The sequence below is a fragment of the Siphateles boraxobius genome, unplaced genomic scaffold (assembly GCF_051911475.1).
Source record: "Siphateles boraxobius isolate OS27281-9 unplaced genomic scaffold, OSU_SipBor_1 19, whole genome shotgun sequence".
In the NCBI taxonomy this organism is placed as follows: domain Eukaryota; kingdom Metazoa; phylum Chordata; class Actinopteri; order Cypriniformes; family Leuciscidae; genus Siphateles; species Siphateles boraxobius.
In genome coordinates this window covers 31095866-31122994 of record NW_027508799.1, presented here as the reverse complement: position 1 = coordinate 31122994, position 27129 = coordinate 31095866, and the positions used below count along the sequence as shown (strand labels likewise).

Here is a 27129-nt window from a genome sequence, read left to right as displayed (position 1 = left end):
TCTTTGGGGTACCTTAGGCTGGTCCGCTCTCTCTCTCTCATAAACGTGTGTATGTGTGCTGGGACAGGCTATTACGCTGACTGATTTCCTTCTTCATCTCTATTGTTCATGTTCATCAGATAAAGCTTCTATCTTTCTACCGTGCCATGAAATATGAGACATGAAGAGGATAACCCGAGATGCATGACTCTTTCACTCATACATGCATAAGCTCTGTTCCCAAACCCAGTGAGCTGCCTACTCAGACAACATATTAAGGGATCATAGGCATGAAAACTGAACCAAAAGACAGGCAGCAACGCTATGCTTCCTTCTAAAGGCCAATTCACACTGCGCCGACAGACACCCACTAACGGCAACAGGCACTTTGTCAGGTTTTATCGGATCAGCGTGTTACCTGTTGGTGTTGGTCTGTGCTTGTTTTTTCGCCAATTGAACAGGTTGTGGAATGTCTACAAATGTCTACTGTGGCTTTTTTTGTCTTGCCATTTTTTTGACTATGCCTTTAGATGCGTATATAGACAGCTCATGTGGTTTAAGAACACAGTTATACTTTTGCAGAAGTGCAGAGCAACTGATCTCTATCGCAGCCTGAATGGGGGTCTTTTTCTGTTAGTGGCTGTTACTGTACTAATTTAGCCCCCTTTCCCGTAACACGATCTGTAATTGAGGTATTTGCATAATGGCCTGCGGTTGTTGTACAAGAGTGCTCATCATGTCTGTTTAATTGAAAGCGCTTTGTTGTAGTTTATGGAACAGAACGTTCAAGCGCAGTCCCTCCTTTGATGCGCAAACTCTCACGTGGAATCATTTCTGTAAATCAAGAGTGTGTCAGTGGACCAATCAGTACATGTGTGTGTTTACATGATCAGTTGAAATTTACTGCACAGTTTATAACTGATTTGACATTAAAAAGTAATTTAATTTATTGTAACCTTATGTAATGAGTTTGCAGCTATCATACTGTTTTTGAAACACTTTATATTTTATGTAACCACATAAAGCACATTTTTTTGAAAATGTGCTTTTTACACAAATAGTAAAAAATGCATTTTTCTTTTCTTTTTTTTAAGGTTATGTTTGCCTCATAAATGTTCTGTTCTTTGCAAAGGATCTTCCATTAATGGAAGCAGGTTCGTTAAATAAAGAGGAAACGTAAGCCACCCAAGGTTCACTTACTCGAAGCCTGCGCCTTCAATGGCCCTGGATATGTGTGATTATTTAAATGAGTTTGTAATTCACTGACAAAGACCTGATAATACTGCCTAAAATAATCCTGTGCATGCTCTGCGGATGCTTTATTGCTCCTGTTAACATATGTCTGGCCTTTCTTGTTGCATGTGTACATGTGACAGTCAGAGGGGAAAAAATGGCCTAAAATAATGAAAATACTGTCATCATTTACTCACATTCATGTTGTTCTGAACCTGTATGATTTTCTTTTATCCGTGGAACAGATAAGGAGATGTTTTAAAGAAAGTTTATGCTGCTCTTTTCCATTGAACAAAAGCATACGTTAATCAGTGTATTACCAAAAATATTTTAATATTAGCTTTGTACTCAGAATTTAAGACATTATCCACTGAAAAAGTTATTCAAATTCAAGACACACCGCATAGCATACACAGCAGCAGCTACTGCTTTTTGGTGTCAGTGATTGCAAATTTGGAACAATGCAAGTATAAGTTTTCAAGTTTTAATGTGAAAACTCACATTAAATGGCTTCACAACACTTATGACCCTTTATGGTGTGTTCTTTCCATTGACAACATCTGGCCACTATAATATTATTTGTATGGAAGGATGCAACACGGAGAGAAAACGGACTAACCGTTATACAAGTCATATAGTACTGAATCTGAGTTAGTTTGTGCTGCATCCTCACAGGTTTTCTGCACTATGAGACGATAGGATTGGGTCCAGCTTGAGAGGCGTGTGTGTGTGTGTGTGTGTGTGTGTCTGTGTGTGTGTGTGTGTGTGTGTGTGTGTGTGTGTGTGTGTGTGTGTGTGTGTGTGTGATTCCGTGATTCCTGATGTGCATCACCTCCTCCCCCGTATTTCCTGGTTAAGTATCAGATCAGTATTATCAGATCAGTGGAAACAATAGAACAGAACAGGATAATGTGTGTGTGTGTGTGTGTGTGTGTGTGTATGTGTGTGTGTGTCTGTCTCTAGTTTTATGTGCTTAAGGGATTGTCTGCTCCCTTGACACAGACAAAGCAAATTTATCTGAAGGAATCAGGTAAGAGGTTGCGATAGCTGAATCCTCTCTCTAGTTTGTCAGCAGCGGAAACAGGAGACTCGATGGTACGCATCTCCTGCTCAAAGCAGTAGAAACGCTCAGATGCCTGTGATGTGATTTGATCACATCTTAATAGAGTTACCATGGAGCTTCATCTGTGTTCCCCCACAGTGCCCTTGCATGCATTGTCTCTCTCTGTCTTGCTGTTTGCAGGTGCAGCTACAGAGAGAATATGCAGGCTTCCTGTGGTTTGTACTGTGTGCACTGTTACTCCATTCACAGTGCAAAAACACACGAATAAACGTACACGCGCACACACAATCCGCCAAATTAATGTTTGATAATAGAGGCTTTTAGGAAGGGGGTGAGATCTCAGCTGTGTTATTCTATGAGAAAAGTGTGTGTTTTGAGGGCACAGGGTGCCGGGCTTCTTCAGATAAGTGTATTAGTGTTGCTTCATCCAATTTGGTGACCCAAAACTGACCCTTTTTTTTTCATCACACATGTTTGTGGCCATGCAGACGGGTAACATTCTGTCATCTTCCACATCTTTCAAAGAAAATGAAAAGAAATTGTGCGTGGGCTTTTAATCTTGGGATTAAGTAAACTTAAAAGACAGGCATGGTTTTAAATTTTCTGAAGAAAACGTGTTTAAAAGTCTATGATGCTGAAGTGTTGTGGATGGTTGCCATGTTTTTGCTATAGGGTTGCCAAGGTGTCGTGAGTGGAAAACTAGATCTTATGAAACATAGGAGCGGCTTTATTCTGTGTTGTCGTCTCTGCCGATTTCGAAACATGTCTCCATAATATTGTCATTTTCTGCTCATCTGGCACTTTGCAACAACACAACCTTGTTTCTGCAGCAGCCTGTTTCTTATAACAACGTCTGACATTTATGTTTTACGTTGTGTGAGAATGTCACATAAACCATGTGAAATCCAATCAGAGCAGTCAGATTGAAACGGATTTCCAAAAATGCGATTTGAATATGTAGCTCAAAACGGATTTGTAAAAATCGCATTTGATGTTATTTTTTTGCCATTCACACTTGCTAAATCTGATCGGATTTCAATCGGATATGCACAAAAATCGGATATGGACCGACAGTCTGAATGTAGCCTTAGAGAATGAGCAAGAGGCAATAGGAAAGAGAAAAGTAGGATTATGCAGTGATGAAATGGAGGGAGCGCACAGTCAGAATGAGAAGATAATAAGATGTGTAATTACCCATGGTCCTTTGGGCCTGCCCTGGATAATATCTCAGAAAGAGTACGAGCAATGCCAGAGTGAGTGTTCTTTTACTGTGCTATTTTGTGCCGATCTAGCTCCGTCCCTCATCCCCCATGTGCCCTGAGTGTCCTTGTGTCTTCCTGGCCCTCACAGTTTCACGTCTGTCTCTTCTCTAGACTTGCTGTCAGTAGGCTGTTCATCACTTCATAGCCATGCTAACGCTGAAATGATGCTCCAAAGCCCCTGTAGTTAAGGAAATATGACACCCGTGGCTTTTGTAATTACCCATGATCCTCTTGTCTTACAAAAAAACATTCAATTAACACAGGTGGGCATTGAGTGCGAATGTGTTTGATCAGATTTCAGTGATTTTAGAACAATGCTCCAAATATTCATCTTGCCGTGTGTGTGTTAGTGCAGCTCTATGACTATGACTCAGGGCTTTTTACTGAAATTACAGGCTTCTGCAGCCCACTGGTCGTCAAATGAGTCACGACCTTAGGGAGACGTAGACACATGAGCACACACACATCTCTGATCACACCACGTCAATCGCACCCACACACTTGTATTTGTGCCAACGGCCATAGATGAGTGTCAGCATGAATCACACACCATTATAAACTTTTTCACTGTTAGTGTGTCACACAACAACAGAACTTATTTGAAGCATGAGGCTGATCGATATGCATGCAGACACAAAAACTCATTTCTGATACCCAGGGCCAGATTTACTGAACAGGGCAAATTAGCGCAAGAGCTCAATCAGTAAATTGACTAGCGCAAACTTTAGTAAATTACCTTGCATGATTCTCCCCTTTCATCTGAAAGAGAAAGGTCAGCCACAAAAATGCTTTTTCAGTGCTTTTTTTTTTTCCAGTTTATTTATTTATATATATACTTAATCTATCTGTCAATAAGGTTACTCCAGCAAAAGTCATTTTTATTGGTTACATCGAGCAGAGATAAATCCTTGTGTACCAATTTTTTCATTTCAGTTAGTATGCTGCCTAAGAAGGCAGGCAGCCAGGTAGTAGACACAGCATGGCAGCGATTTTTGGATCAGAGCTCCAGCCTCATATTACAATGCACTCACTGTGATTAAATCAAGAAATGATATGCCATAGTTTCTCAGGGAGCATGAAATACAGTATGCAGAAAGGCTTTCCCGTTAAACACTGTATGGCTCTTTCTCTTTAGCTATGAACAGATGGATGTCAAATCCCCTGCATTACCAAAGGAAGGGCGATACATTATTTCGGACAGTTAGATCAATAAAGCATCCCACTGCTACAGCTGCAAGGTTTCCTAGCAACAACTGTGAAGGGTTCTTTGATCTGATCCGAACATTCCAAAATGTTTTTGAAATATTTTCGAAACATCCCAAAAACATGTTTTCGGTAGATAACAGAACATCAAATTAATGTCCAATATGCATTCACAAATGTCTAAATTTGACGGGTCAATGGTTGGGTTGTTGTACATTTACACCGAAGCTGTTGACGCTTTCAACAGATCATTTATTTTTGCAGTGCTGACTATTGATCGCTGCAGGCAAAGAAACCAATTGCAACGATTAATTGTCGGAATTTAATAAATAATGGGTTCTGTGTTAGCTTCAGGGTTTGGTTGATACATCGTTGGGGTAGACAACTTAAATGGTTTCAAGCTAAGACATAGCTTCTTTACCCTCAAAACTCAGCATATTCCTGCAGATTATGTTGTTTTAAATCACATCTTCCCTGTGTTTATTTGCTTATTTGTTTTATTCAGCTTCTTTGCTGGGAATTCAGCACCACACAGTACATGTAATAGCTTGTGTCTATTATATAAACGTGTCTTTGAGATGATCTAATCTTCTAGTGTGAGTATGTGTGCTTGTGCATTGACTAAATCTTCACAGCTCCTGCGTGAAGGACTTTGATTAAACTATATATTTTATATTTACTACCTGTCATGTGATCACATGATCTCAACCGCAGCTACGTCTCATTTTTTCATGTAGGAAGTACATGCACTCCTGGGGGGAATCCAACATTCACTAATCCACATGATCTTCTGGACCCTAATTAGAAAAATTAACCTTTTCCCCTGATACTTTCTAGTAACATATATTTTTAGTACATATACTTTTATACTAATATTACCTTATTCAAAAATCATCCAAATTAGGCTAATAGCATTTAAAATGCTATTATTGGTGCTTATTAATATATTGTAGCCTATATTCATAGTGCATACTACACATTGACCTTCCGATTTCCTCCTTCTCCTGTCTACTTAACCAGGAAAAACTTCCAGTAAATTGTTTCTGTCAGGTTCAGCTGCTGATCTGTTAATCTGAGTTGGGGTCAAATAGAAAAGAGGAAGTAGTTTGGTGCTGTGCTGAGATTATCTCAGCAAGTGCACCTAATCTAGCATGTGTTACATCTAGGGATGTAACTTTTATTTTTAACATGAGAAGCGGAGCATTATCTTTCTGTCTGTGTGTGCGAGACTTTGAAACCCCATCCAAGCCAACCCTTGGGCTTATAGTTTGACACACACCCACACATACACACGCTCAGGGAGAGAGATACGCATACTGTAGTCACATTTGTGAGTATTTTCAGGGCGATGTGCAGCTGTTGGTTCGATGGTGCCAGTGTATCGAAGAGACAATAAAACATTTAAAGGATGCTGAGCACAAACAACCTCCTTAATGCAAAGTTGTGTGTTTGCACCTGTGTTTTAATAGGAAATCGGACAGCTCTAAACAAGAGATTTAGACTTAGGCAATCATTTGCACTGGATTTCTGCTCTTGCTTTAATTTCCTTTGTCAAAGGTAGAGTTTCTTCAACATCAAAAGGAATGCAGATCCGTTGCGGAAAAAACGATTAGAAATACTTAAAGCAGAAAATAATTGAAACGAGCCATTGTGTCTCCAATAGTGGTTTGCAAAGCGGTTTTGAATTTGCAAAATAATGCAGTCCTTAGAGAATGAGGACTGTTTTTATACCCTCTGATTCTCATTTTTAAGGCTTTGTATGCTCACTTGAGTAGTTGCTAGTTGATTACATCATCAGTCTCGCCATGTAACCTCCTTTAGACTGCTGTAACAAAGCGGATTTGGAGTGAAGGGTCAGACAAAGTGAAGTGTCCAAGATGCATGCATGAATAACCAAATTCATGATGAACTGCAACATTTATTGACATCAGGTAAATGAGTGACAGGGAAAGTGCTAAAATGGAAATGTTTCAGGAAGGAGGACGTCATCAGAGAGCTACGCACTTTGTTATTCACCTCTTAAATCCAGATTTAACTGCTTGTAGCAATTATACTACTCGAAATGGCACTTGTTAGCACATTTACACATTGAAAACTTTTGGGAAGCATTTGTGATCAAAGATTTGAAAAGATTTCAATTTTGAATAAATGTTTAAAATACTCAATTAAAGTGTAAGTTCACCAATTTTCCAACCCACTTTGGATTGTTACAATGTCAGTGGTATATGTAATGTAGTAGGCTATAGTGTATGTCTTAGTGTTACTTGGACAGAGAAATTCCTGTTTATTTGTCACCCGATGACACAAAACGCAACATTCTTTGATAAACATAGTTCAAAAGAACAGCATTTATTTAAAATAGAAATTAATTTCTCCCCAAATCTTCTTACTGACACCAAACTTTTGAATGTAGAGTAGATTTGGAGGAGGACCACGTTGTCTGAGGAGGGCTGATATAATTTCAATTAAAGCCAATACAGATGGTTCCCTTTTTCCATTATTCGCCTCTCGTCCAAGCTTTTCTCTTAAGCTTGGTGTTAAAACATGATTTCATTATTTTTTTCAGATGCATTGTGTGATTAACATTCATTGAGGCCATGTTAATCGTACCTCAATCCTGTCCTCTTTAAACCAGCTCTCATTGTCTGACTATTTCTCTCTTCAGTTTAGACAGTAATAAGTGGATGCTATGTGTATAATTTGTGTGAAGCGTTCCCTAGAGGAGAACGCAGCGACACAGAAGCCCCTCCAGTGAGGATGTGTGTTTGTGTGTACATGAGTCATTGACTGACAATCACCGCTGCTCTGTTCCCTGAGAGCCTGTATGAGCACTTGTCGATGCATATTGACATATAGTTTTCTCAGCAGTGGTCTAGCTCACACACACACAAATAGCATTAGGAAACTCCAATGCATTATTTTCACGCAAATCACAGAGGCGCTGGAGCCTAGCTGACAAAATTCCAGTCATTCGGCACAAGGGGGAAAAGCTCAGCGATGCCTCGCGGCCGCTGCCCTCACTTTAGAAGCAGAAATTGAAGCACATTTACAAACACGATCTCTCCCTCAAACTCATTTTTCTTCTTGCTTGTTTGCTGCCCTCTCCCTCACAAAGACGTTACATCACAAGCGCAGCTGGGGCTCCAATCTGCAGCTCCTCTTGTGGATATAGAAATTATATGCCCGGTGTTTTATATGTGTGTGTGTTTGCTTGTGGTGTTGCCGGTTTAGCTGCATCTAGTTTGATTACAATTCCGCAAGTCTGTCGGAGCATGCCTGCCATGCGCACACACACTAAAAAACACACTCTTGATTACATCTGACAGGTAGAGGCTCTCACATATGATATAAATCTACCACGCGTCACTCTCTCACCTGTGGCCTGAAATCTATGTCATTTATGGAGTGCATGTGTGTGTGGATGTGTGTGTGTGTGTGTTGCTGCAGTGGCAATGTGTGTTGGCGGCTCCATTCACATTTTCTCTTCAGTGTTCATTCATCACGATTTTGTCTCCTGCTACGTGCCGTGCTCCCTGTCGTCGCACCCCTCCCTTCCTCCCGGGCTTCCTGTCTCCATCTCCCTTTCCATTTTCATTAATGATGAGAAGTGTCATTTTCATGACCGTTTCATTAATGTTGCTTTGCATAGGCACTGCATCACTATTGCGTTAGGAGTTTGAGTACACTCATAATTGGTGGTTAATGCCAATATTTAGAGAACAAGATGGGTGATAGACATTATAATGCAGTTGACTTCCATAGTATCCGTTACACTCTCACCCCAAACCTCACTCCCATCTGGGTCACGGCACCAAATGTAACTGGTCCTATTCGACACACTCCGAGCATGATTCGAAACGGTACCTCCGGCATGGAAGGTGGGTACGCTAACAAGGATGCTAAAGAGAGCAGTCTCTAGCGTCAGTCGCTAGCGCACCTCTCGAGCCTAGAAGAGTGAGTTTTACACGCACAGCACTTATTTGCTTACCTCCGTTACATATGCAAATGCTGAATTTAAGTGAACATATTTTATCCAATATTTAATCTATATTCACTTAACTTGATGCTGGTAATCACAAAATATTGACCACTATTGGCAAGAATCAAACTAGGCATGACCAGAACTATATGTAGAGACAAGAATATCATAAAGATTTAAAGCTTTTTAACTGCCTAGCAACCAGCTGGAACAGCCTACCAACACCCTAGCGACCACCCAGAACACCTTTGCATAGTGTTGCCAAATGTTCACCCATTTATTTCATTAACAGTATAATTATATCATGTTGTCCTTATTTTTTGTCTCTGTTAATTGCTCTCTTTTGCCTTGTTCTACTTCTTTCCTTGCACTGGAAATTTCCGTGACTGGCAGTACAGAGGTGTCTGTTGCTGGGGAGCTTAGAGGAATTCATTTAGGCTCTGCGGTGTTGTATGCTTGTTACCAATCCAGCCTGTATTCATCTTATGATTCATGTTCATGTTGCATTGAACAGAGCTGAGAAAATATGACAGACTTAATCAGGGAAAAATTAAGTCTGCAGGGTGTGTGAATGTTGTGGATGGTGGTGGCGAAGACTAGGCTATTTCTATACACATTTCTGTATATTTTAATTCTGTTTGTGAATATTCTTTCTTCAAACACACACAAGCAAGGAAACACTAAGAAAGTGAATCTCAAAAAACATGTCTGGGTCATGTTTCACATGAAAACAAACTGCCTTTTTTAGGATGACTAGAATCTATCGATCTATCTATCTATCTATAGTATCTATCTATAGTATCTATCTATCTATCTATCCATCTATAGTATCTATCTATAGTATCTATATATAGTACCTATCTATCTATCTATCCATCTATAGTATCTATCTATAGTACCTATCTATAGTATCTATATATAGTACCTATCTATCTATCTATCTATCTATCTATCTATCTATCTGTCTGTCTGTCTGTCTGTCTGTCTGTCTGTCTGTCTGTCTGTCTGTCTGTCTATCTATAGTATCTATCTATCTATAGTATCTATCTATCTGTCTGTCTGTCTGTCTATCTATCTATAGTATCTATCTATAGTATCTATCTATAGTATCTATCTGTCTGTCTGTCTGTCTGTCTGTCTGTCTGTCTGTCTGTCTGTCTGTCTGTCTGTCTGTCTGTCTGTCTGTCTGTCTGTCTGTCTGTCTGTCTGTCTGTCTGTCTGTCTGTCTGTCTGTCTGTCTATCTATCTAATGTAATTTTGTTTTTTGGGATGAAATATGACCCGGACATGTTCTTGACAAACTTTGTGAGATTAACCCAAGAACCACAAAGATAGAAGATATCACAAACAGAAAGATGGGCTTTACCTACACAGAATAAGGAAAAAGTGTTTTGCGTGTGTGACTTAGTAACGGGAAACATCTGTGGCCAAGTATCGAGTTAGTTGTAATTCGTGAATGCAGCAGCATAGCAACATGTGCGATTGCCTAAGCAAATATTCCCTGATTCTTCACACAGTATTTTTAAAAGCTTTTGCTGCGGAGACAGATGGCAAATGAGATGGAGATTCTCTTAGGGACCTCATCAGCAAATCGGTATTCTGAAAACTCAGGCCACCCCTCTACACACCACACACACGCACACACAAATTTATTTTAAATTTTATTAATATTTCACAATATTACTGTTTGTACTGTATTTTTGATCACGGTTTTTTTAAGAGCAGAAGAGACTCCTTTAAAAAAACTTAAGTCCAAACTTTTGACCATCAGTGAATGCATGAAAATGTACATAAATGCACACTCATACACATTAAATGTTATGTTAGACTTAAAGCAACAAACACAGTTTCACTATGAAAACATTGGGGTCCAGAAGTCGCAGACCAAAATATTATATATATATATTTTTTTTTTGTTTTGTTGGTTTTTCTTTGTTTTTATAAAATTACTGTGATGCTCTAATGCATAATGTATGACATTTACATTATTTTCAAAGAATGCCACAGTATTGCATTGTTCATGTCCGAAAACCATAACAACCCTGATGTTTTTTTTTTTGACTGTATTAATCACTTTGTTCTACTACTGTAGAAAACAAATAACACCGTCTATATTTCCCAGGTCTGCAATCATAAATAAAGCCCTCTTTCTCTTTTATAGGGGTGCGTTCTCAGAGGTGGTCCTGGCGGAGGAGAGGTCCACGGGAAAGATGTTCGCTGTGAAGTGCATCCCTAAAAAAGCGCTTAAGGGGAAGGAGAACAGCATTGAGAATGAAATTGCTGTTCTACGCAAGTAAGTTCCATTTCCCGCACCACACCTGTACCCATGGCAACAGCATCACCTCTCTCTTCCACACTCATTCCCTGTTTGCCAGTTGATAGGAGCTTGTTTGCCTGAGGTTTGACCTCCAGTTACCGTGGTAACTCCGGTGCCCTCGTCCAATTACAGCAGGGAAGCTCCCGCAGATGTTCTCCCTCTCCTCATGAAACGGCGCGCGTGCGGACTGTGTCCGAGTGTAGACAGACTCTTTGACTGCTTGGAATGGAAATATGATCCCGTTTAGATTTAAAATACACTGTAGTAAATTAATGAGTGCTATCCAGATATCATTCATGGAATACATCGAATTTATAATGTAAAAATTTCAACAAATTTTATGTAAAGTTGTGGAAGTTCAATCAAACACTACCATTCAAATGTTTGGGCTCAGTAAGCTTTTATTTATTAGAAGTTTTTTTTAATCAAGGGTGCTTTAAATTGATCAAAAGTGACAGTAAAGACATTTATAGTGTTACAAAAGATTTTTATTTTAAATAAATGCTGTTCTTTTGAATGTTCTAAACGTTCTTGACTGTTGTTTTCAACATTGGTAGTAATGTTTCTTGTGCATCAAATCAGCATATTAAAATGATTTCTGAAGGATCATGTGACACTGAAGACTGAAGTAATGACGCTGAAAATACAGCTTTGCTTTGAGTGTTAGATGTTCTTACGATTAATACTTATTAATTATTAATAATTATTAGAAATTATTATTTCTTAATTGTATCACTCCAAAAGGTTTATCTGAAAGAAAGCACAGCAAGACAGCCTCTCAGCGTAACATGTTGTTTCGCAGGTATTTCCTCACTCTTGGTGCTAAAGGAAGCAGGTGTGTTTGGTGTGTCTGACATATGGATGTGTGACGGGTGTTTCCCCCGAGACTCATCAGAAAAGGCCGCCTCTGATTCTGACATGGGCTTCTGTTGTAGCAGCCGTCGTACCCTGGAGATTGGACACACAGCTTCTCCCTCATCTCATATCATAGCTACTAAATGATTGACAGCTTGTCTGCCATCTCATGGGTGATGCCACAGGCCTGTAATTAGATCGAGCGAGCACACGCACGCACTAGCGAACGGGAGCATGTTTATTGTCTGTTTGTCTGCCTGCATGTGTATGACAGAACGATATAGAGAAAGATCAGAAGATATTTCTTCGCATCTACAAATGAGATAATGAGATGCCCTCACAGGTTATAGTTTAATCTTCATAATCCCCGCAGAGAATCGCAAACGTACACTCCAGCATGCTGCCTGCCTGAATAATGCAATGTTTAAATACTTAAGTCAATTCAATTCATCCTAACATGGGACTTGCTAACCCAGAGGGAAAATTGTATTGCTCAAGGGCTACTCTTTCATAGCTTACGAGGCATAATTGAGTACGCAAAGTTTCCAGTGATAAATGTTTTGGTCCCCACTGAAAGCGAACTGTCAATCAAGCAATATTTAAAGTTTGATATACAGTTATGTGGACCAATGAGAGAACACCTTAGCATACTTTTAATAAAATATGTTACTTGTGTGTGTAAATGTTACTTCATATGTAAAATAATATACTTTAAAAGAATATTGTTAAGTGTATGTCTTATTGAATGTATTATAGTTTAAATTTATATTAATTACAATGAACTGAACTTTGGAGTGCTTTTGACCCACTGAAGTAGTTTAGTCAACTCAAATATCCAAGTTGTCACCTAGTACAACCTCACATTTCAAGGTGACTACACTTAAAATTTTAAGGCAGCATGAACACTTATTTTATTTTTTTACTTATTTATTATTTTTTTAAGCTGAAACAACATTTGTTTTACAGTAAAAAATCTGAGAAGCACAAGATTTCCATTTGCTCTCCAGTGAATCTCAATGCTGTCTTGGAGTAGCAATTGAGATATTAAAGACATCTCTTCTGTGCTTTTTCTTTAATAAGAGACCCACTCCACATCAGATAATGTGCACCGGCTATTACTTAAAAGCACCTGGTAGCAGGTAATCCAAAGATTTGCATAAAAGAGAGCGAGATTCAGCTTTCAGAGGTAAATAGCTAGTTATTCTATCGTTTTTATTGTTAAATTATTGCTTTTTATCGGCACTCCGTAGCGTATTTTGTGAAATAATGAAATAGAGAGTGTTTTTGTTCCTCATTCTGCTTTCACCCTATTCCTTATTGCTTTTTCTTCTTGAATCAAAAGAGAAGATGGTTTCAGAGGCAGCGAATGAGTCGTGCTACAGCTTCTGCCCACTCACTGCTGAAGAAGAGAGAGAGAGAGAGAAACAGACAGAGGGAAGAAACAAATGCATGAAAGAGGGATATTAAACCAGTGAATGGCTTTGTAATCCTCTGCCAGACGAGTTTTCCATAATCAGTTGTGAAATATCAATATGTCAAAGGGCGAATCGACCTCCAGGTTTTGTTTAAGATGAAAAACCGAGGCATGTCGTTCGTTGTTTATTCATTTGTTTCCAGAGCTAACGTTTTAATATGCTGCATCAGAGGTGACTCCCAGTTCATTGAATCGTGAATCAATACGGAACTGGCTTCTCAATGAATCACTCTCTTTCAGATTGAGATTTGTCCATACCTCAGTAACTCTCTAATATATTAAACTATATGGTGAGGAGCATTTCTGACAAAAACAAACGCCTGAGGCGTTATACTGCAGTCTTTTATTCTCTTTCCTCTGAACTGAAAACTTTTTCTGATTACTCTATCTGGGCTCAGAACGTGGTGAGCTGCAGTGAAAGGCCCGTTTCTGAGACGATTGTCCCTTACTTATGAGGATCAACCTTTTCTGAACATATGGATGATCGAAGAGAGTTAATTATAGGAAACTAGGGTGGTGGGGGGGGGGGGGATGTTTTATCTGCACCCGCCGATGACCATTATCTGCGTGTGTGTGTGCGCGTGTGCATCTTGTTATTGTCCGCTCACTTGCGTCATTGCCCGTCCTGTTATCATGTGCCAGTTGGACCCGTTGATCAGAATTCGCTTAAAATGCAACGCTAATGTGTATACACACCGCCGCTGTGACTGCGTTACCATGACGAGAGGAGAGAGAGAGAACTTAACTGCAGGGATGGAGGGAGGAAGGAGAGGAGAAGAAAAGCAAAGCAAAAAATATTGCTAGTTTTTAAAGCAGGCACCCTAACAGCATTAGAGGACAACAATTACTCTAGCTGTGCATCTAAATGCTTCATGAACTTTAGAAGCCATTTAATCTTTTGTTTTGGCATATGAAAATATACCGTACATACAATATTTAACTATATTTATCATAAACTGAAATGCATGTAAAATATGTGTGTATTGAATGTTAATTTCAGTGACAAAAGGATACAAACTAGTGTATGCCACTTCATGGCATAAAACATTGCGGTGTTTATTGTACATTTTATGGGCTTATGGAAATGCACGCCACTGAAGTATTCATATGCTTATAAGCAGATCCGGAATGTTCCACTCTCTTAAATTCACTTCCTAAACAAACCCTGAAACAAAGCAAGCCAGATTGTAGACACACACACACACACACACACACACACACACACACACACACACACACACACACACACACACACACACACACACACACACACACACACACACACACACACACACACACACACACACACACACACACACACACACACACACACACACACACACACACACACACAAATGATATGATAAATATGATAAACATTCTATTGTATTACTTAATAGTTTAATCATGTTAAATTGTCAAGTTGTGCATTTCAATGAGCTTCATGTGTTTTGTTTTGCAGAATCAAGCATGAGAACATAGTGGCACTGGAAGACATCTGTGAAAGCTCCAATCACCTTTACCTTATAATGCAGCTGTGAGTATGTTCGACGCATACACAATTACCCACAATGCATTTTGCTCATGTCTTTCTGTTCATTCCATGCACATTTTAACAAGCAAATACCCAAATATCCGCTTATATGCATGTATAAGGGGGGGTCTAACGTTGGTTCAGCTTTGCATTCGTAGTGGAAAGCAACCAATCCGGTTGCACGCATTTGTAAACGCTTTCAAATGTGTGCTCGCTCTGCGATTTCACTTTCGCTCTCGCTCGGTTCAGCTGGGTGGAGAGGGAGGTATACGGGGGGGCACAGTAACTCATTTGGGGGGGGGCATGGTCTGCGAATGCCCCCCCTCGGCGCCGAACCTGGGTTGGTAAGATTTTTTATGCTGTGCTGCTTAATATTTTTGTGAAAACCATAATAGATTTTTTTTCAGGATTCTTTGAGAAAAAGAGATGTGTGAGTATCTTGTCGGGGACTCTTTTGAAATAAATTAGTTCAGTGTAACATGAAAAGCTTCCTCCGCCTGCAAAAACACGGTTGTCATCTTGCAAAAATAGTTCACCCAAATATGAAAAATCTGTCATTATTCACTGATAATCTTCAACTCCGCTGCAGATCACAAATCAAATATGACATATGTGGTCCATGATTTTTAGTCATTTCAGAATTGAGATTTGAGTGAACCATGACTTTAGCATATTACCACCCACATCATCATCTCCTAATCAGTATTCAGCAAGGGAGTGGGGGCGTTGTTAACTCATTTCACATGTGCAGAGGTCATTTACATATTGAAGTCTTAGAATCAAACAGGCTGTTTTTGCTACTGTACTTTTAAGGGTCAGAGAGAGAGCGCAAAGTGATCATGTAAAACTAAATTACAAATCTAGAAACCTTGACAGACATTTATAAGAGAAATAAAAGTGCAAGAATATAAGCAGAAGACATTCAAAACACTTTTAACAGCTCGGATGCTCATCTTTATGTAATCTGTACGTCCTGATTTTGCAGAGTTAGATGTGTTCCTGGGTCAACATACTGTGGAACAACATTCCTGTCCAAAAATTTAGTCCTAACCATGTCACTACCCCTTATACCTAACCCTACCCACAAGTTATCCCTGTAATCAGAGGGAAATGATAGGTGAATAACACTGATATAGAAGCACCTAACCCCGTTTATAAGCTTAAACTTGACATAAACTCTAAACTTGTTCCTCAAATCTGATTGTTTGACTGAATCAGGAACATGTGATTGACATTGATCCAGGAACATGTTGCACTTGGCGAAATCATGTTCTGCATGTAATCCTCATACATGTATGCACTTTAAAATGGTGTATTTTTAGTTTTAACTCTTTGATTAAACAGCAGGAGACAGTTTGACCTCTTACACAAGTATCAAAGTGACTTCTGTACTGTCCTTTACTTCAGCTCACTTCAGTTTAAAGTTATAGCTCATGAATGCACAAAAATGAATCTGTATAGCGATAAGAAAAAAAATGTCATGGAGTTGTGGGCCACGACCAAGATCATGGTGAACTGGACGATGAAGAGTGTAGATCTGGCGAGAGGGAAGGAGAGAGGGTGGCAGTCTGGTGAGTTGGCTGAGGACTGTGGATGCTGACGTAGAAGCGTTGCGTAACGCTGATGATGGGCAGCAGAATGTCCAAGTCGTTCCAGCTCTGCAATCACACGCACCTTATGCAAAGGGAGTGTGGTGCTTGTCTTGCATGCATTTAAAAAGAAAACCAGACCTCTCTCACAGGTTTACACCTGGTGTTTCTTCTGTCCACTTTCAACCACTTCTGCCCCTGATTTCTTCGAGGGGAGGGTCTATGGGAGGGTAAATATATGGGCTTTTTCAGATCTTTCGATCTAATGGACAAAATAAGCTTGCGCAATTTACAAATAAACACGACTGGAGACGACGGAAAAGCATATGGAGAGCATCAGCTTTGCATTTCTGCAAGACGACAACAAACACTGTGAGTGTGTGTTAGAAATCAGGAATGGTTAGAGAACATTGTGTTTGGTACGTTTTTCATCTTCAAACCAAACTTGGGTCCTTAGCCGAAAGTATAAATCCCGTCTGGCTAGTACGCTTCCCCATAATGTTTACACATTAGGTCAGTATGCCGAGAGAAGACGGTCTTTTGTGGCGGTTTAAAAACATTCGACCACATGAACGTTTACGCTACGAAAGCAATCCGGTCTAATGGTCGACAGTGGACAAGCTCAAAGCGTTTTAGATCCCATTTACATCTGTATTTAGCGTCACCCACTTGTGGTCCGATCAACCAAAACACATTTTAATAACAGGTGTAAACAGGGCCTCAGTTTTGAGGATTGACAGCCGCATTTACTTACAGGTGTGAGTCTCGAAATCTCTTTATTTTCTTACCAGTGAATAAAAGAAATAATTAAAAAAAGCCTGTATTCTCTTACCAGTGACCAAAGTAATATCAAAGATGGCAACGTCCATAAAACTATAAAGTCAAATCACCTTTGATACGACAAGAGTCCGATTGAGCTGCCAAACAGCCAAATCTTCATTATCCGAGAGTGGAGCATTTGAGGTGTGTGTAGAACACAAAACGGACGGCAGCAGGTCTGGTAGAGAACGGTGACTGGATCTAAAACCTTCAGATGACACAGCTCATATCTCCATCTGTCATGCTAAACCCGGAACACACGGTAGACACGCGTTTGTGCAGCGCAGAGCGGCTCTCACACTGAATGGGTGACAGACAACTAGTTGTCCGGTCTGGTTCTGTTCACACAAAGCAGGATTTTCAAGAATGCAGTTGTGAGTCCTGAAAACTTACAGTTGTGAGTTCAGTTATACAATGCAGTTATCGCTCCTGTAAATAACTGAACTGTGTGTGAATGTTACATAATTATGGACTCAAATACAGAACTGAGAACCGTATCCTGTTGCTGTGTGAATGTGGCCTATGTTTAGTGGTGAAATGGCTTTCACAACCCAATTTTGCAATTACAATGTGACACACTCTACCATTCAAGTTTGGGGTCATTAAGAAAGAAATTAATACTTTTATTCATCAAGCATGCTTTAAATTGATCAAAAGTGACTTACAAAAGTAATAATGTTACAAAAATAATGTTACAACATTTTTCTATTTCAAATATCATTTTGAGCATTGTTTTCAACATTGCAAATATTAAATATTTCTTGAGCAAATCAGCATATTAGTCAAGTCACATTTATTTATATAGCGCTTTTTACAATACAGATCATTTCCAAGCAGCTTTACAGGGATAAAATAATGCAACAAAGTTTGTTTCCAGAAGAAAATAGCGTCACAGTCCAGCTTAAGTAAGGTCAGTGATGTTTCATTTTTCTTGGAAAAAAGTTATTAATTTAGTTAATTTATATATATAGCCGCTCTGGAGAAAACCGTCATTGTCCAGCTCAGTTCGGTTCTCATATAATGGTGTCAATGCAGGCAGATCAATAATTTTGTTGAATATTAAATTAAATGTTACATTTAATGACCCCAACTAAACAAGCCAAAAGCCAATGGCGAAAAAGGCGACAGTGGCAAGGAACCAAAACTCAGAAAACAGAATTGAGAAAAAAACCTGATTATGATTCGGCAGCATTTTAGATCAGAAGTCAGATTAGAATGATTTATAATGATTTCTAGAAGGATTTAGCTTTGCCATCACAGGAATAAATTACATTTATTAATCAAAAATAATTGCAAGATTAGAGGAATATTCTGAATACAAGTGAGGCTCAATCAACAGTATGTGTTGATTACCACAAAAATATATTCCAATTTCTTTTAAAAAAATGAAGCGTATAATTTTATGAATAGCACTTATATTAATTCTTGTGTAATATTTGAGCTGTAACATTATTTAAATCATGATTTTTATGTTCGTTTTATGGTGTTATGTTGTCATGGCAAAAGTAAAAAAGTACTGTATATATTTTTACACTGAAAAAGTTAATTAGCAATTAATATGTTAACTCTGTTAACATGGATATTGGTTACATCTTGTGACTTTACTATTACAAAAGTGACAATTTAAAAGTTTATAGATTCACTTTCAGTGCCTCACTGTAAAACAGATTTTTTTAAAAGAAAAATAGGGAGTCCAAATTATTGTTTGTGGTAAACAACATTAAGCCACAAGTGCTTTAAACTTTTATTGAACGCGAAATAATTTTTAACAGAGATGTCATTTATGATGTTTCTGCCCGATGGATTATGTATCCGAAAACTGTTTGAATGATTGAATGATGCACATGTGTAGATAAGAAACGAGAGTGCATGATCTACTTTATCGGTCAGGAATCGACTTGATGGTGTAAAGTGTCTCTATGACAGGTGGTAGGAGGCGAGAGGTTGTTGACATCAGTCAAAAAGGAATTTCGGTTTAGGGATAAAGGACGTTTATTACATTTTGATGAGAGATTATGAAGCATAAACTAGGTCAATACTGATTTCATTTCAACTTTGAATGCTGATGATGTGGAGAGGAGAGGGAAGTTAGGAGGATTAGAGGAAACAACCATTTATTTTCCGTCCTCATTTCACCCCCTAGAAACCGCATTAGAATTTGAATTCCACAGTTTTAATTTGATAGTTGGCCGGGAGCCTGCCCCTCTTTTCTCTGTTAATAGGTTGTGCCAAGTGTGTGTGTGTGTGTGTGTGTGTGTTAGAAAGAAACATGAAGAACGTTTTGGCATATGGTGTTGAGATTAATATTTAAACGGTACCAATCTGCTTTTTGTATGATCTCACAGATACAGTTTAGAATCTCTTTCCATAATTCACTCTGCATGTAAGTGTGTGTGCAAGTGTGATTAAAGATCAGATATGGACTGTTTTCTTCATGCATGTTGGACATGCTGCTCTACTACTGCGTATGGCACAATTTTACGGCAGTGGAAAGAGAGAAATGAGGACTAGATGATGGCAGAGAGAGAGGGACAGACAAAGGGCATATGCACACTGCGTCAGAGAGTGTTATAAATCCATTGATTACAATGGAGATGGTGCATCACAAGAACGTAGAGCAGTCCAAAAGGTCTCTACAGTTTCCTTCCCTGCAAAGATCCATATAATCAAACTTGCTCAAGGAGCAGAAGGCTTGGCGGAGTGTGAACCAACTAAAGAGATGCGCTTCCCCTTTTAAAACACATTAAAATAGATTCCCTTAAAATAGTTTGAAGTTACCTGTATCACCGCACAAACTACACATCCCAGCATAAACACTCCCAATAAATAATTTGTTATTAAAGCGTTCACAAACTAATGTTAATTATAACAGATAAGCAAGCATACTGTACATGAGATTTGGCATGGCAGAAAGCGTGCAAAGTGCGCTCCCTTTTCTAATCACTAAAAAGCTGTCACTTGTTATGATGTGAGGATTTGCCTTGCCCAGCCTAACACACGCTCTGCCTATGCTTGGAAATTACATGTGCGTTGGAGGAATATGTATTGCAAGTTTCCAGGTTTGGCTTCTTATAAAAAGTGTTCCTTTGGCTCAATTTACCCCTGGTTAGGGGTAAGTTGAACCGAGTCAGTGGGTAAGTTGCACCATCTGGGTGTAAACTGACCATCTAACTGTATCTGAATCAAACGCATGTGAAATTTTAAAGATCATTTACCTCTTATAAAAACTAATTTAATAATCAAATTTCCCTTTTACAAATAGTCATATTTATTTTCTTAAAGCTGACTTAAACAACATAAAACCAAACAAATTAAGTTGAAATTTCAATATCTTTAATTGCGTGCATTTCTGAAACAATATGTTGAACACCATATGTAACCGTCCCTAAACAGACTAAACAGAGTTTGTTGAGTACAATTAGATAAAACTGAATTAGAATGAATAAATAAATGACACTGAAAGGTTCTTGGCATGGTAGTTCTTGGCTGCAACGTAGAACATGTTAGGCCATCCGGTAAATGATTAAGCATCTTCTGGTTCTTCTCAGAGAAGGATTTGGTTTACTTGTGCATTGTTCCTATCAAATAAACTAAAACTAAACGACTAAAAAAAATGTTTTTTAAAAATGATAATGATAAATAATATTGCATTGAAATTATAATTTATACTTTAGAGACTTTAGAACTTAACTACAGTGCCTTATGGTAGGGTAAGTTAAACACTGGCTCAATTTACCCCACAGCATTTGACTCACTTTGCCCCCATAGCTGCCATTTTGGACAAAACTAGCTAGCTTACCAATTCAGGCTTGTATTTAGCTAAATGATTTGCATGGTTTTATACATTGCTAAATCCCCAATATGGATCATAAATATTTTTAGACCTGGACAAATTTGCTCTGATGTAACAGCCATTACATCTGTTATGCTAAAATTTTACAAGCCAAAAACAGTTTTTAAAGTAAATGGGTGCCTTCCACTCCTTCCATGTGTTTTTCCTTTTCACAGTCTGGCAGAAATGATGGTCACATGACAATAAAAAGTGTATGGTTGCCAAGATAAAGGAGGTGGGTTAACTTACCCACTGGCTCATCTTACCCCACTCTCCCCCTACATACAATTTTTTTTGTTAGTTTTCTCAGAAGACTATCAGTTCCAAGACCGTTTTTAAGCCAGCCACCAAAGACTATAAACTAAAGGGAGTCGACCTCCTGCTAAGCGCCCTAAGGGTGGAAAGAAAGAGGTGGGAAAAGTGCATGCATGGTAATGTATGTCCTTCCAGAAGGGGGCGCTATAGTCTTAATAGTTTTAAAACAACCCCTGCTCAAAGTACACCAAGTCCAGACTAAAACTTTCAAAACCCATCAGTGTGCTCTGAAAAGCCGGATCTGCACTAATGCATGTCTACATTAAATGTCTCCTGCTTTGAAGTTAAATTAGCCTAATTATATGTAGCATATTTTGAATTTAAATAAGAATGACTGGCTAATCCAGGCGTATAAGATCAAGAGGGCAAACGTCATTGAGTTCTTTGCCGAGGCTTCTTTGTGTGACGTCTTGGTCTTTGAACTTACAGGAATGAGATAAAGTCATTTTCCTCTGAACTCAGATCAGTTCTTAAGTTCACTCTTATCAGAGTCCAAATGCAGCACCCCCTACAGTCCTGCAGTTGTACTGTACTGTACTAGTATATATATATATATGGTATTTTTGTTTTTAGTAGTCTCTGATCTTTCTCTCTTTCCAGTGTGTCTGGAGGAGAGTTGTTCGACCGGATCGTGGAGAAAGGTTTCTACACTGAGAAAGATGCCAGTACGCTCATCAGACAAGTACTAGATGCTGTAAACTACCTCCATAGTATGGGCATCGTACACAGAGATCTCAAGGTGAAAGAATCACACCTACATTCACAGATATTGCTCTGGCTTGAAGTGTTTGATTTTAATATGTGTGTTTCGTCTTCAGCCTGAGAATCTGCTCTATTTCAACCCTCAAGATGGCTCAAAGATCATGATCAGTGATTTCGGCCTGTCTAAGATGGAGGGGACGGGTGATGTCATGTCCACAGCATGTGGAACGCCGGGATACGTGGGTAAGAGTTTAATTATGAAAGAGAGATGGAGATGTTTATGATTTTGCTTCGCTATGGGTTATGTGTTTGAAAAAGCATGAATGATTTTGTCATTTGTAGATGTGCATGTGCATACAAATGTGTGTATATAGATTTTAGCTATTGGAAAGTGACTGCTTGTATTGGTTCATTTGTGTGTAGCCTGAAGCTTACTCTTATCTCAGACTGACAGAAGTGCCCCTGAGTCGCCTGTTTTTCCCCTGCGATTAGAGCGACCGCAGCACTTTGAGCCAACATGGCTGCATGTGAAATAAACACACACAGGCTGGCTACAAACATCTTTGAATATTAGAAAATACTGAATTAGAAAATAAATGAATGCTGCTATTACAAATAGCGTTTGTTAATTGAAATAGGAGCTAAAATAAAAATAAATTATAGATGAAAAAACTTATGACATTAGAAATGTTGCCTTGGCAACTAACTGAAATAAAATAAATTTAAACTTTAGGTTAAAGCTTAATGGAAAACAAATGAAAGAAAAATAATGGCAAACAAATGACAAAAGCACATGATAAAATGAATAAAATGAAAATTAAAGAAAAGAAGAAATTTAAAATATTAATAAATACTATAATTATTATATACATAGTAAAATAACAATGAGCGGTTCCATGGCACAGTGGTAGTATACCACAGGACTGAATGATCCATATACCATGGTATTCACATGGTACTCCAAGGTACTTAGAGGATACCATGTTATTACCATGGTAAATGATGTCCTAAAAAACATCAGATGGAAAATAAATATCTGTAACACTTTACAAGAAGGATTTTTTTTTAACATTAGTTAAAGCATTGATATAATTATCTAACTAACAACAATTTTTACTACAACTATGTATTAATCAGGTTAAATTATATAGTTTATGAAAAATTAAATAAATTATGTAGAAATAAACATTAACCAAGCTGTAAAACATTAATAAAAGCTTTTAAAGAATTGGGTATGACTTTATTTTACAGTGTCCTTATTACACGTTACATGTAGTTACTGTAGTAATAACTATAAATGCATATTTGCATAATTAAATTAAATACAATGCATAATTACATCAGTGTTTGGGTAAGTTACTCTAAAAAAAGTAATTCATTACTAGCTACTAATTACACTTCCAATAGTGTAACTAGATTACTGTATTAATTACTCTCTCTAAGTATTGCATTACTTATTAATAATTACTTTCTAAAGCCCATATCAACCCTGACCAGTTGAACAATACAAGCATGGACGTAAAACTGCTCTTTTAATTCTTTCGAATAAATTATGTCAAATTGCATAAATTATTCTTGAACTGACCAAAGTATTTAAAGGGAGACTCTTGCATTAAAGATTTAATATATTTTATATGATAAGATATAAGATATTTAACATTAGAATTAGTAGAGTATTTAATGCAATTACATCAGAAGTAACTGTAATTAAATTATAGAAAAATTAAGAGTAATCCCTTACTTTACTTTTTCAAGGGAAAAGTCATTAAATAACAGTAATTAATTGCTCAGTAGTGTATTAAACCCAACACTGAATTACATGCAACTAACTCTAAACCAAACCCCAACCCTATAAGTACATGTAGATTATTATTACTCAGTACTTAAATGCACTGTAAAGTTACACTCTAACAAAGACACCTTAAAATAAAGTGTAACCAAGAATTGTCCATGCAATAACTAATGAATTAAATAACGAATTAAATCTTTTTGTGAAGAGTTACCCAATAAAAAAAAAAAAGCATTATTTAACTTTTCAGTGTAGTAGTTCTAACATTAAAATGCATAAGAACATGCTAGAGTCATCATATGGTTGAAATGTATCTAGTAGGTCTATAACTAGACCAGAGTAAAGTCACCAGTGTGAACCTGCAGGGGTTTCATGGTAGTGTTGAGTTTCCAACATGCCTCTTCATGCATGCATGTTTAAGACAGTCCTTACGTGCAAGTTTCCATAGTAACCGTGTTTTAACGGCGCTGTGGTGGCTATAAAACACCGCTTCAACCAGTTGCATCCTGGGCTGGGGTCAGACGCTGCTGTGTGTGAGGTTTCTCTTCAATGGAAACACTCCAGCCTGAATGAGAGCAGCTCGCAGGCATGCATTCTGTGTGTGTCTCTGGCATGTCTTCTTTTTGTCTTTAAATGGTAACAGTCGCACAACAAGCTTTCCAAATCAACCGCCGTCATCATTTTCTATCCTTTAGCTCCTCATCTTTCTCTCTTTATTTTTGTTTTGTCTCTCTCTCACGCACGCACGCACGCACACACAAACACAAACACAAACACAAACACACACCTCTTTGGTAGACACTTCAAATCTGATGATAGGATTATATTGATCATAGCCTCAAAATAGCCCGTCTTGGAAAACATCCATTCCTGCAGTCCTAAGACAGGAATCAACGGTTTGGTTTTCATAGGGAGATGAATTCAAGCAGGTTTTGTTTGCAGATACTCGATTAAACTGCAAAAGAAGCCTGTATGACCTAATGCAGTATGGATGTGTTTGTGTTGTGGGGAGTTTAGCCATGATATTTTATAATTATCACCACTGTACCTGAGCTGTTCAAAATAGTCAACTTTTACTATCACAAACTACTTTTTCCTACAAGTAGTGGTTCAATTACTCTTGTTCTTCTTAGTTTTGCACAGCCTTGCAACCGAGTAAGCATCACTGACAACTGAATTGGTCAAATTTGTTTTAGATTTGTTTAGATGGCTTATTTATTTCAATGAAAAAAGAAAAAGATTCACTGATTCAAAGTCCCCGTACCTCATTTTAGCTGTGCTTTTTTACAGCAAAATGAAAATTTGGTTAAATATTTCTGTTTATCACTGTTTTTGTTTATTTTATCATTGTGTGTTTGAGATTTTTGTAGCCATCCTAGCCAAGATCCTTTCAATGGCATTTGATGCTTATGTACTCTAAATTTGCTAAAATCATTTAAACTAAACAGTTATTTTTACCAAAAATATTAATTATGCTTCATCTAGGAACTGCTATGCTGTTATAGCGTAACACTGTCATACTTGAATCGAGTTACTGACCAAATAAAAAGTGGTCCGTATATAAATACATTTTTTAAATTTTTCTGTGGTCCAAAATAACCGTAAATATATTGTGATGATCTAATACAAAACACAACTCTAACTGAGATCCTTTGTACTTTGTCTCAGAATTATTTTTTTTTAAATGATATAATCTGACAATTATCTAAAAGATAAATAGCTTCAATATGGCTCCTTTTCCAAAGAGTAGCTTCACTTTGGTTGAAGTATTTTATGAATTATGCATCGCTTGTAGCCCGGCAAGCTAAGAAGAATCTTCCTCAACACTGCTACCTGTGTGTTTTTTGGAGTTGTTGTTTAAAGGTCATAGAGTTTCTATCATTTCTAATGGAAATGCGCCTGTTTCATTTCAAGAGGTTTTCAGAAAGCGGCTTTCATAAGTAACAGACTAGTCCAGCCCTAAACCATAGAACCAAAGCTTTTGTGTCGAGAGTGAAAGCCTGTTTCCTGAAGGGAGGAAGAAAATGTCTAGAGGCAGAATAATAGATTAAATTTAGAAGGACTCAGGAGCCTTAACCTCCTATGGAGAATAACAGGATTATGAATGTGTGTTTCTCAGTCTCAAAAAGTAGTTTGTCCTGATAGTAAATTGAGTGCCCTTCATGATTTATATGATGATCTGCTGTCTAACACATGCTTGCACATACATTCTACTATACCTTTATATTCTCTTATAAAGAGTTGTAAACATCTTTATTTTCTCAGGGTCAGTTCAACACTGGGTTTGCACAAAAGTTGTTTCTGAAAGATTTTTAGATTAACAAGATGGTGAACTTAACTCTATGCACAACAACTTCATAAATTTATCAACAAACCATTTAGAAACGTCCAGTTGCATTCTAAAAGTTGTCCCCTGTTCCTGGGGCGCTCCATCAGGGTTTGAACATGTGATGCTGAACACCGCTACTGACAATTTCTGACATTTTGCCTGCGTGACATTCTCCAGTTTTGTTGTTGCCGGAGTATCCGAAGCATGAGCTGTAAAGGCTCCACCCTCTTCTGGAAAGGGGATGGGGATCAGCAGCTCATTTGCATTTAAAGGGACACACACACAAAAATGGTGTGGTTTTGCTCACACCTATATAGGGGCAAATTTAGACAAGCTATAATATATGATCTGTGGGGTATTTTGTGCTGAAACGTCACAGACACATTCAGGGGACACCAGAGACTCATATTACATCTTGTGAAAATGGGCATATTAGGTCTCCTTTAAAGTTGCTAAACACCTGAGCTTGAATTCTCAGGACAGTTTTCATATAGTTGCGAGACTGACTGATAAGACAGGAGTGGTGTGATTTGTTTGACTCAATCAGATCTGTTTCTTTCTCTCTTCTCAGCACCAGAAGTTCTCGCTCAGAAGCCGTACAGTAAAGCTGTGGACTGCTGGTCTATCGGAGTCATTGCCTACATCCTGTGAGTACCCACAATGCTACACTCGTCCTTTCATTTATAAGCTTAGGAATCATTCAGCTAAGGTTTGCATGAGACTTTCATACAGAAACGAGAAGTTAAGAAATTGTTTTGACCGTTGAGTAAGTGACCCATCTCTCCTGATCAGCTACAGATGTTGTGCCACACAGTTTTACTCAGACTCCTTATATGGTGAAGTTTGAGTCTGAGT

At 38.2% G+C, this 27129-nt stretch overlaps 1 protein-coding gene across 1 annotated transcript in view; it reads left to right on the top strand.

Moving 5' to 3' along the window:
- The window catches only part of camk1da (calcium/calmodulin-dependent protein kinase 1Da), a 54171-nt gene that overhangs the window by 16779 nt on the left and 10263 nt on the right, over positions 1 to 27129 (top strand). Inside the window, exons 2-6 of the mRNA XM_077234951.1 lie at positions 10881 to 11012; positions 14828 to 14902; positions 22055 to 22193; positions 22273 to 22399; positions 26846 to 26921. Coding sequence (XP_077091066.1) covers positions 10881 to 11012; positions 14828 to 14902; positions 22055 to 22193; positions 22273 to 22399; positions 26846 to 26921 — 549 coding nt within the window. The remainder of the gene's footprint in view (positions 1 to 10880; positions 11013 to 14827; positions 14903 to 22054; positions 22194 to 22272; positions 22400 to 26845; positions 26922 to 27129) is intronic.